The 12,843-nt window shown below is 41.6% G+C and overlaps 1 protein-coding gene across 1 annotated transcript in view; it reads left to right on the top strand.

Annotated features, from left to right (window-relative positions):
- Positions 1 to 10,171, top strand: part of LOC128701971 (glycine receptor subunit alpha-2) — a 220,544-nt gene extending 210,373 nt beyond the window's left edge. The window contains exons 8-11 of the mRNA XM_053795965.2: positions 3,008 to 3,142; positions 5,259 to 5,488; positions 6,741 to 6,923; positions 7,324 to 10,171. Of these exons, the coding sequence (XP_053651940.2) occupies positions 3,008 to 3,142; positions 5,259 to 5,488; positions 6,741 to 6,923; positions 7,324 to 7,650 (875 nt within the window). The 3' untranslated portion in view covers positions 7,651 to 10,171. The remainder of the gene's footprint in view (positions 1 to 3,007; positions 3,143 to 5,258; positions 5,489 to 6,740; positions 6,924 to 7,323) is intronic.
- Positions 10,172 to 12,843: the final 2,672 nt, after the last annotated feature.

A 12,843-nucleotide genomic window follows, 5' to 3' on the forward strand; every position in this document is an offset into this window, starting at 1 on the left:
AATCTTCCCACCAGGATACCAGATCATGAGGAAAGATAGAAGGGGCAGGGGGGGAGGTGGGGTTGCTCTGCTCGTAAAAAACAGATGGAAATTCGAGAAAATGGAAGGAATAGATGAGACGGGAGAAAGAGACTACATAGCAGGTACACTTCAGTCTGGGGAACACAAAGTGGTCATTGCAGTGATGTATAATCCACCACAGAACTGCAGGAGGCCAAGAGAGGAATATGAAGAGAGCAACAGAGCAATGGTGGACACACTTGCTGAGGTGGCAAGAAGAGCTCACTCCAGCAGAGCAAAGTTGCTGGTTATGGAGGATTTCAACCCCAGGGAGATTGACTGGGAAAACCTCGAGCCACATGGGGGTCCCGAAACATGGAGAGCAGGATGTTGGACGTGGTGCTGCAAACCCTCATTCACCAACATGTTAAGGACACTACCAGAGTGAGGGGGGAGGATGAACCAGCAAGATTGGACCTTGTGTTCACCCTGGGCAGCTCAAATATTGAGGACATCAAGTATGAGAGTCCCATAGGAGCTAGCGACCACGTGGTTCTGTGCTTTGAATACACAGTGGAGCTGCAAGTGGAGAGAATAACAGGAGTTCAATGGGAAAAGCCTGACTATAAAAGAGGGGACTACATAGGGTTGAAGAACTTCCTGCAGGAGGTCCAGTGGGACAGAGAACTGGCAGGAAAGCCAGTAAATGAAATGATGGAATATGTAACAACAAAATGCAAGGAGGCAGTGGAAAGGTTTATTCCCAAGTGCAACAGTAACAACGGGAAGACCAGAACGAGCCCCTGGTTTACCCGACAGTGTAAGGAGGCAAAAACAAAGTGCAATAGAGAATGGAAAAAGTACAGAAGGCAGAGAACACACGAAAATAGGGAGATCAGTCGCAGAGCCAGGAATGAGTACGCACAGGTAAGGAGGGAGGCCCAGCGACAGTATGAAAATGACATAGCATCGAGAATCAAGACTGACCCGAAACTGTTGTATAGCCACATCAGGAGGAAGACAACAGTCAAAGACCAGGTGATCAGATTAAGGACAGAAGGTGGAGAACTCACAAGAAATGATCAGGAGGTATGTGAGGAGCTGAACAGGAGATTTAAGGAAGTTTTTACAGTAGAGACAGGAAGGGCTGTGGGAAGACAGCACAGAAGGGAACATCAAGAGGGAATATACCAACAAGTGTTCGGTGACATACGAACAACTGAGGAGGAGGTGAAGAAGCTCTTAAGTGACCTTGACACCTCAAAGGCGATGGGACCGGACAACATCTCCCCATAGGTCCTTAGAGAAGGAGCAGAGATGCTGTGCGTGCCTCTAACCACAATCTTCAACACATCCCTTGAAACTGGGCAACTACCTGAGAAATGGAAGACAGCTAATGTAGTCCCCATATTTAAGAAAGGAAACAGAAACGAGGCACTAAACTACAGACCTGTGTCTCTGACATGTATTGTGTGCAAAGTCATGGAGAAGATTATCAGGAGGAGAGTGGTCGAACACCTGGAAAGGAACAAGATTATAAATGAAAACCAGCATGGGTTCATGGAAGGCAAATCTTGTATCACAAACCTCCTGGAGTTTTATGACAAGGTAACAGAAGTAAGACACGAGAGAGAGGGGTGGGTAGATTGCGTCTTCCTAGACTGCAGGAAGGCCTTTGACACAGTTCCCCACAAGAGATTAGTGCAGCAGCTGGAGGATCAGGCGCACGTAAAAGGGAGGGCACTGCAATGGATAAGGGAATACCTGACAGGGAGGCAGCAACGAGTCGTGGTACGTGAAGAGGTATCACAGTGGGCGCCTGTTACGAGCGGGGTCCCACAGGGGTCAGTTCTAGGACCAGTGCTATTTTTGATATATGTGAACGACATGATGGAAGGAATAGACTCTGAAGTGTCCCTGTTCGCAGATGACGTGAAGTTGATGAGAAGAATTAAATCGGACGAGGATGAGGCAGGACTGCAAAGAGACCTGGACAGGCTGGACATGTGGTCCAGCAACTGGCTTCTCGAATTCAATCCAGCCAAATGCAGTCATGAAGATTGGGGAGGGGCAAAGAAGACCGCAGACAGAGTATAGGCTAGGTGGACAAAGACTACAGACCTCACTCAGGCAGAAAGACCTTGGGGTGACCATAACACCGAGCACATCACCGGAGGCACACATCAACCAAATAACCGCTGCAGCATACGGGCGCCTGGCAAACCTGAGAATAGCGTTCCGATACCTTAATAAGGAATCATTCAAGACACTGTACACTGTGTATGTTAGGCCCATACTGGAGCATGCAGCACCAGTCTGGAACCCACACCTGGTCAAGCACGTCAAGAAGTTAGAGAAAGTACAAAGGTTTGCAACAAGGCTAGTCCCAGAGCTCGAGGGAATGTCGTACGAGGAAAGGTTAAAGGAAATCGGACTGACGACACTGGAGGACAGAAGGGTCAGGGGAGACATGATAACGACATACAAGATACTGCGGGAAATAGACAAGGTGGACAGAGATAGGATGTTCCAGAGAGGGGACACAGGGACAAGGGGTCACAACTGGAAGCTGAAGACTCAGACGAGTCACAGGGACGTTAGGAAGTATTTCTTCAGTCATAGAGTTGTCAGCAAGTGGAATAGCCTAGCAAGTGAAGTAGTGGAGGCAGGAACCATACATAGTTTTAAGAAGAGGTATGACAAAGCTCAGGAAGCAGAGAGAGAGAGGATCCAGTAGCGATCAGTGAAGAGGCGGGGCCAGGAGCTGAGTCTCGACCCCTGCAACCACAATTAGATGAGTACAATTAGGTGAGTACACACACACATACACACACACACATACACACACACATACACACACTAAATCCTAATCACCTACTCATAAAAGTAAGAAAGATATCTTTATCTCACTATAGCCTCCTCCACCTTCTAATCCTTCCCTTCTCCCGCTATCCTTTCCCTCTACTTTCTCCTTCCCTCCTCCTCCCACCCGCTTTTCCTCCCACAGTCTCCCACACTACTGACGACTTAATGTTCGTGTGGGACCCACTGGTTCCTCTGGAGGTTGATGAGAGAATTGAACTACCACAGCTCGACCTCGTCTCCAACGAGACTGGTGACTGCACCCAGGTCTACTCTACAGGTAAGATCCTCCATAGGTCTACTCTACAAGTCCACCGTACAGGTAAGACCCTCTAGTGTTACTCTAGAGGTGAGATCACTTACACCTAATTATATATATATATATATATATATATATATATATATATATATATATATATATATATATATATATATATATATATATATATATATATATATATATAAGATATATATATATTATATATATGTATATATATATATATATATATATATATATATATATATATATATATATATATATATATATATATCATATATACAAAAACCTTATTTTTGGATCTTAAGTTTCACACTTCTCTTCTCCGGACAGGAAAATTTTCTCTTTTTTCTTTAAGAAAAGATTCATATGTGTGCATTTGTATTCAAAAAAATTTTTTTCTCAAGGTATCGTCTAGGGTCTTCAAAATTTGGTACAATTTAGGTGTAATATTTTAGCAGGGAGCAGCAGGTGTGAGTGGCTCTCAGAGGCAAAGTTTCAACTATATTGGCATTTTGGGGCGGAAAAAATTATGATATGTCTGGCAGAACTTTGTCATAAGGTGGAGGAGATTGGTCGTCTGTGTGTGTGTGTGTGTGTGTGTGTGTGTAAGAGAAGGATATATTCTTATATTTGTCTATTCTCTCTCTCTCTCTCTCTCTCTCTCTCTCTCTCTCTCTCTCTCTCTCTCTCTCTCTCTCTCTCTCTCTCTCTCTCTCTCACTCTCTCTCTCTCTCTCTCTCTCTCTCTCTCTCTCTCTCTCTCTCTCTCTCTCTCTCTCTCTCTCTCTCTCTCTCTCTCTCTCTCTCTCTGTATATATATATTTATATATATCTATATATATATTTATATATATATATATATATATATATATATATATATATATATATATATATATATATATATATATTTTATTTTTTTATTTATTATCACACTGGCCGATTCCCGAAAAAGAAAAACTTTCACCATCATTCACTCCATCACTGTCTTGCCAGAAGGGTGCTTTACACTACAGTTTTTAAACTGCAACATTAACACCCCTCCTTCAGAGTGCAGGCACTGTACTTCCCATCTCCAGGACTCAAGTCCGGCCTGCCGGTTTCCCTGAATCCCTTCATAAATGTTACTTTGCTCACACTCCAACAGCTCGTCAAGTATTAAAAACCATCTGTCTCCATTCACTCCTATCAAAAACGCTCATGCACGCTTGCTGGAAGTCCAAGCCCCTCGCACAGAAAACCTACTTTACCCCCTCCCTCCAACCCTTCCTAGGCCGACCCCTACCCCACCTTCCCTCCACTACAGATTTATACACTCTCAAAGTCATTCTGTTTTGCTCCATTCTCTCTACATGTCCGAACCACCTCAACACCCCTTCCTCAGCCCACTGGACAACAGTTTTGGCAATCCCGCACCTCCTCCTAACTTCCAAACTACGAATTCTCTGCACTATATTCACACCACACATTGCCCTCAGACATGACATCTCCACTGCCTCCAGCCTTCTCCTCGTTGCAACATTCATCACCCATGCTTCACACCCATACAGGAGCATTGGTAAAACTATACTCTCATACATTCCCCTTTTTGCTTCCACGGACAAAGTTCTTTGTCTCCACAGACTCTTCAGTGCACCACTCACCCTTTTGCCCTCATCAATTCTGTGATTCACCTCATCCTTCATAGACACATCTGCTGACACGTCCACTCCTAAATATCTGAATACATTCACCTCCTTCACACTCTCTCCGTCCAATCTGATATCCAGTCATTCGTCACCTAATTTTTTTTTGTTATCCTCATAACTTTACTCTTTCCTATATTCACTTTTAATTTTCTTCTTTTACATACCCTTTCAAATTCATCCACCAATCTCTGCAACTTCTCTTCAGAATCTCCCAAAAGCACCGTGTAATCAGCAAAGAGCAACTGTAACAATTCCCACTTTGTGTTTGATATATATATATATATATATATATATATATATATATATATATATATATATATATATATATATATATATATATATATATATATATATATATATATATATATATATATATATATATATATATCCATCTTTCCCATTTCATTTACTGAGCACCTTGCTTGTGACCAGGTAACTTCACCTGCCTGGAGGTGGTGTTTACTTTCAAGCGTCGTCTGGGTTACTACCTCTTCCACACCTACATCCCCACCTGCTTGATCGTCATTATGTCGTGGATCAGTTTCTGGATCAAACCTGAGGCGGTGCCAGCTAGAGTGACACTGGGTGTCACCTCACTCTTGACACTCTCAACACAACATGCCAACTCACAGAAGTCGCTTCCTCCTGTCTCCTATATTAAGGTGAATCTCCTGGCGAGTTTTGTTGCCCGTTCCTCAAGGCTGTATTAAGGTGAGCCTTATATCCTTATCTCACAGGATATACGTTGTATCTCTCAGTATATACATTGATAGATATGTATTTCTTGGTGTATATACACTCAGAGTTTAATTTAATCACTGTTTTAAGTTTTAAGTAAGAATATAGGATATATTGAAGAAAGGTATAAAATATATACAAGTTGAGGATTAAGACGCATGTGCAACAGTTGGGTATTTTTACTGATGAAACGTTTCGCCTACCCAGTAGGCTTCTTCAGTCAAATACAGAGGAAGCAGTGTAGTAGTAATAAAGTTTGTAGAATTATCGACAATATGTAAGTAAAAGGACACAAGTGCAACTAATGTAACATTTTATTGTGGCAAGTAATGGCTTGACAAAGCTCCTGGAGAGCGAAATGTTGCCACAATAAAAATGTCACATTAGTTGCACAGGTGTAGTTTTGAAATGAAGATGATGTAATCAGTCCATCAACCTTGGAGAGATAGTATTTGAGGTGGTCAGTCCCTCAGCCTGGAGAAGCCGAAGCATAAGAACGGAGTCTTAAATATTGTGGAAGGTGAGGTGGAAGATCTCGAAGGCGTTGTAAGGGAAGGAATTCGTTAGTGGAAATAAGAAGGAATCCAACAGTAAAGATACTCAACTGTTGCATCAAGTACTGTTGCACATGTCTTTATCCTCAACAACATAGGAATAGAGGAGCACTGCAGCAGGTCTACTGACCCCTGCAAGATAGGTCCTTATCAAAACCACCCACATATTTGTCAAGCCCTTGTCACTCACTACATTGGACTGCTGGTAAACAGGTGACTTGGAACCTTAATGATTCTTTGAGTAGGCGATAGTCTTCAGGCCCAATTGACCAACCGTGTCTCTAGCAGAGGATGTGGTCAACATAAGTTAAAGTTCATTGCTCCTGCCACCTAAATTAGCCGACTATTGAAGGTGGCAACCTGGGAAAGGAACCAAGCATTCTGAAGGAAGTAGGTCACAATATATGTGTGTGTGTGAGTGAGTGAGTGAGTGTTTTAAACTTGTTTACTTTCAAATCTTCAAACGCTGATAAATAGAATCATTAGAAACCTATGCCGCACTCTGAACTATTCATTTCAAAGTATCTGTTGAGGTAGAGGGGGCTGGGTTTATGGAATACAAGGGATACCATTCTCAGATCCATTATCATTATCTACCACCTCTTCCCTCTTGTCCCGACAGGCTATAGACATGTTCATGTCATCATGCACGGTGTTCGTGTTCATGTCCTTGATGGAGTACGCCATGGTAAACATCATCCTGGGAGACATGGTGGACCAGAAGCCGCATGATGACACATTCATAAGACGCATCTCCCGCAAGCTCACTCTCCGCAGACCAAGAGCTCAGGCCAACCGCAGGCGGGTGAGTGCCGCTCCATTAGGATTGGTAGTTGTTATTGTCATTATTATTATTATTATTATTATTAGTAGTAGTAGTAGTAGTAGTAGTAGTAGTAGGGGTAGTGGTGGCAGTAGCAGTAACAGTAGTAATACTATTAGATATTCTAGTATTTGCAGTAGTAGTACAGTGAGTAGTGTTAGTAGTAGCTGTAGTAGTTGTATAAGTAGTAGAAATAGTAGTAGTAGTTGTAGTAGTAGTAACAGTAGTATTTTCATGTGAAGTGCTGAATCTATAGGGATCACAGCTCTTGGAAAATGGGTGGCAGCAATCAGTTTTGAACCAGGAAAAGTTAAAGTGGCTCCAGTTCCTTGAAGCAAGAGCTCTTCACCAATCCAAGCTAACTTACCTTTTTCCCTTCTAGAACGCAGGAGACGTGACGCTACAGGAAGCTGAGAACGGAGGCTTCAGGGATCCCGAAGGAGAGCCCAGAATCATGCCTGCAGGCCCTTCCATACCACATGCCCACCACCAGCATCCTCATCATGTCGCAGGACCTGCATCTCCTCCGGCCATAGGCTTGGCCCCCGCCAAGTACGGTTCCACGCCCAACGTATCTCGCTCCATGGCCCTGGATATGAAGGAAGCCAGGGAGAAGGCCATCCTGGTAGACCGGTTCTCCAGGGTAGCTTTCCCGTTCAGCTTCACCATCCTCAACTTTCTCTACTGGGCTGTCTACTTCGAGTGGTAACTGCCTCGTATTCTGGGCGGCTTACATCGAGGCTGCCTATTTCGTGGCTATCTTCTCCAGGGCTACCTTCTTCGAGGCTGCCTACTTCGAGGCTGTCTACTTCGAGGCTACCTTCTTCGAGGCTTTCTACTTCGAGACTACCTTCTTCGAGGCTATCTACTTCGGGGCTACCTTCTTCAAGGCTCCTACTTCGAGACTACCTTCTTCGATACTGCCTACTTCGAATGATAACATCCTCGTCCATCGAACTTCTTACCTCTAGGTTACCTACTTCGAAAGGTTTCTGCCTCGTCTTCCGGACTACCTACTTTAAGTGGCAACTTCCTCATCTTCTGGACTATCTACTAAAAACAAAAAAAAGGTACCTGGCTAATACAATATCCGCATACCTTTCTGGAAATGAAAGCCTTGAGTCCATATTTTGGATCCATCTTTTCCTGTATGTCACGCACAGAAGCCAAATCTTTACCATCAGCGCCCTGTCTCTCATCGTCTCCAGAACTCTGAATCTCTCCACTATCACCTCTCATCCCTACACTGACCTCTGACAAGCTGGCTTCTTGTTAGCATCCTGTGGCAGTCAGTGTCTTTTTAGCCTGTCTTGGGTACCTGTGGTCAGTATATTGAACTGAGGACCCAAGAAAACATGTCTTGGGAGAAAGAAAATCATGGCAGTGAAATCATTCCCTAAACAAGTCTTGAAAGAATCGGTTCCAAGTGCACATGCCCTAAAGAAAGGCACCTTTTCCGAATGCCCGCCATTCCCCAAAGGCTCTGTTTGAGCCCATAATAAAGTAGTAATAACAATACTCAAATGATTCTTAAAAAAATAAATATTTCTGAGTGTGTTGCGCATCTTCTAAAAACAATCCATACTAACTGCACATTGTCCACATGCGTCTTAAGTATTAATAAAGTTGACTTTGGAAGCCTTGTCCACTGCTCGTACTTAATAACAGATGCTGAGGAGTGCTGTTAGACAGTGTCATGAAACTGACGCTATTTGCGAGTTAAAGTAAGTGATAATATTACTATAGGAAGAAAATGCTGTTGCTACCACTGAGAGGAAGGCCCATGACAGTTCCGTACAGCCTCAGTGACAGCCACAAAACTCACCCTCTCATATTTTATTGACTGTATTTTTTAATTTTATTCCATCTATGTCTCTCTCTCTCTCTCTCTCTCTCTCTCTCTCTCTCTCTCTCTCTCTCTCTCTCTCTCTCTCTCTCTCTCTCTCTCTCTCTCTCTCTCTCTCTCTCTCTTTCTCTCTCTGTCTCTCTATCTATCTATCTATCTATCTTTATCTCTCTCTATCTATCTCTCTCTCTATCTATCTATCTCTCTATCTATCTATCTATTTATCTATCTATCTCTGTCTATCTATCTCTATCGCTATCGTCACACAATCGCAACTTTGCACGAGGAAAAGCAAAGTTGAAGCAGCGAAAGTTCAACCTTAGACAATCTTGTCACGTTTCAACTCATTCTCATTTCACAGCATTCTCTCTCACGTGAATCTCACCATCAGTCTCTAAACGTTTTCCCACAATTAGAAAAACTAAATCAGGCGAGAATGTGTTACATTTATAGACAATAAAAGGAAAGTTATCATAAGGAGAAGCAGTGAGTTCCACCAGGAAAAACTTATTCTTTCTGTGTCTCCTGAGAAACAATAAGAGAGGTGAACTAGCGTATGAACTACTGGAAATAAATGAGAATTAGTGAAAAGGCGATAGACACAAGTGTCATAACAGCGGTGATATCAGTGAGAAACATTACAGTGAAAGTGAAGATGCTATGAGGAGAGATTGAATTACATGGTTCTAGAGGTCATTGCAACTTCCTCATTTCTCTCAGTCCTGGCCTTCCTGGGTTGACTGCCAGAACTTCCCTCACAGAAGCTCTCACAAACACACGAGTGGGGAGATCTGAGACTGGGTACGGCATCAACCTCTGAAACTAAGAGAACAGTGTACTCGTCCCCCATAGCTGGGCTGAGGCTCTAGCATAAATGTTGATAATTAAAGCTTTTACGGGTATCGAAGGCTCTGTCCCTCCAGAAAAGACAGAGACAGGCTGCAGAACACACTTCTCACTGGAACAATGCTTTACTCTGCATAGAGCTTTTAAACCACATAGAGCTTAAAATTAAGTCCACATCTAGTCGCCTACTCCCACCTTCCATAATTACAGATATACATGGGTAAGTAAAGTGTAATATAGCACACATATACATATTAAATGCATCTCTGTATGACTTGACAAAGCTCTACGCAGGGCGAAATGTTGCCCAATACAAGTCTGATCTACAGTCTTATGTCTCCGACCTCCTATTTATCGGCATTATATACAGTAACAAAGCACTCTCGTATTGCACAAGAAAGAAAAAACTCTTTCAGTTAATTTTCTTATACAACAAGCTTCACTGTGTAAACAAAATCACAGAAAATCTATACAAATTTTGTCATATTTTATTGTAAGCTTCGTAGAACGACAGTAAAAAGATTCAATAATAACAACATCACCCAATATATATATATATATATATATATATATATATATATATATATATATATATATATATATATATATATATATATATATATATATTATGTCGTACCGAATATATAAAACTGGTCAATTAGAATGAACTCATTTAAAATTACGTCCTTTCTGATATTTTCTTTTATACGTTTAAAGATATATATTTTTCATCAATGTTAATGTAAAAAAATTTAATTTTGCACCAAAAGAATCTTAGAAAACTTACCTAACCTTATTATAACAAGAGCAATTTATTTTAGCCTAAACCAACTAAATATATTTTAGATTTGTTTACCGTAATTTAATACTAAACAAACACAATGAAATATATTGTTTTCGTTAGGTTCAGAATGATTTTGGCGAAATTATTGCATACACAAATTTTCACTTGTCCTATATGGCAAGATGAACCTTGCTATTTAAGCCAAGATCGCAAGTTCTGCCTATTCGGCTTTGACATATATATATATATATATATATATATATATATATATATATATATATATATATATATATATATATATATGATATATATATATATATATATATATATATATATATATATATATAGGGATTGGGCTTAAACCCATGCCAGTTTGACCACAATGAGAATAATAATATCAAGGTCTTTGAGATTTATCTATCATATGATCAAAGAATACAATCACATTCCCAGGGTTAACAGTTCCAGTTAAGGAATACAATCGCTCTGTCATGGAGAACGAGCACTCTGTTAACAGGGAACATACTCTCTGTTAACGGGGGCATACACTCTGTTAAGTCACACATTCCCAAGGAACACAGTGACTGGTCCACCAGCAAGAATCTCGGAAGATATTCTTCTCCGTCACTGTGGCCAAACTGCATATTATTAGTTCACCAGATGTTTCGTCTGCTCTCTTCAGCTGTGGCACAAAGAAAAGAAAACCTCCGCACCATAAGTCGTGTGTGTCCTAGACTCCTGACACCTATGACAGGTTTGTGTGTGTCATGTATGACAGGTGTTCGTTATTCACCTGCCAGGAGCCAGCTGTGTCATTCATCCCTACCATCATTCGCCCTAATAGCCTCTCATTACCACGTATTTGGCTCTTTATTACTAAATATCAACCATTATCATGCACAAATTGCTAGTCAAATAAGTAGCAATGATTTACATCTCTTAGTCTCGGGACTTGTAAATAAGTCACTTGTCAAGTAAATCATAACTTTAAAAGTTATTTTCGGTATAGCTATGAACTTTTTTGGCTGGTGTCTGTTGTAAAAGACAACTGTCTGTGTGAAAAAACGAGGCTGTGTATGTTGTTAGTAATTGTAAACAGCTTTGTGAGTGTAAATAATTGAAAAAACAGGTGAATCTGGTAAATCAAAGTGTTGTAAACAGCTGTCTTGGTAAACAGGAAGTGTCTGTCTGCTGCAGACAGCGGGTGGTTGTTATGTGCTTATACCAGTGGGAGAAACGTCGAGCTTGGCAGTTTGAGAGAATGTTTACCCACTGTAACATAGTGACTGCTGACATCCACACTGTAACACAATGACTGCTGACATCCTCACTGTAACACAATGGCTGCTGACATCCACACTATAATACAATGACTGCTGACATCCTCACTCCGTAACACAGCTATGCCTGCTGACATCCACACTATAACACAATGACTGCTGAGGTTCACACTATAACACAATGACTGCTGACATCCACGCACTGTAACACAACTATGACTGCTGACATCCACACACTGTAACACAACTATGACTGCTGACATCCACACACTGTAGCACAACTATGACTGCTGACATCCACACACTGTAACACAATTATGACTGCTGGCATCCACACACTGTAGCACAACAATGACTGCTGACATCCACGCACTGTAACACAGCTATGACTGCTGACATCCACACACTGTAGCACAACTATGACTGCTGACATCCACACACTGTAACACAATTATGACTGCTGACATCCACACACTGTACTGCACTATCCACGCACTGTAACACAGCTATGACTGCTGACATCCACACACTGTAGCACAACTATGACTGCTGACATCCACACACTGTAGCACAACTATGACTGCTGACATCCACACACTGTAGCACAACTATGACTGCTGACATCCACACACTGTAGCACAACTATGACTGCTGACATCCACACACTGTACACTTAATGACTGCTGACATCACACTGTAACTACTATGACTGCATGACACTGTAAAACAATGACTGCACATACACTGTAACACAAATATAGGTGCTGACGTCCACACTGTGTAACACAGTCATAATTCCTGTCTTAGACAAATACTGTGCGAGGAGACGCTACAATTAGCGAAACTGTCTTCACAGAGAACAACATTTCGCTAAGTGTAGCGCTTTATTAAGTCTTAACTAAGTTATACACAGAGTGAAAAATGTATTGTCTGGGAGCTTGTCTGCGCCCTGTGTCTTTCTATCATTATTGACAGATGTCTGCTTTGCATGTCTGCGTTGTATGACTGCTTTGTATGTCTGCTTTGTATATCTGCGTTGTATGTCTGCGTTGTATGGCTGCGTTGTATGTCTGCTTTGTATATCTGCGTTGTATGTCTGCGTTGTATGGCTGCGTTGTATGTCTGCTTTGTATATCTGCGTTGTAT

This window comes from Cherax quadricarinatus, chromosome 77 (genome assembly GCF_038502225.1).
Source record: "Cherax quadricarinatus isolate ZL_2023a chromosome 77, ASM3850222v1, whole genome shotgun sequence".
In the NCBI taxonomy this organism is placed as follows: Eukaryota; Metazoa; Arthropoda; class Malacostraca; order Decapoda; family Parastacidae; genus Cherax; species Cherax quadricarinatus.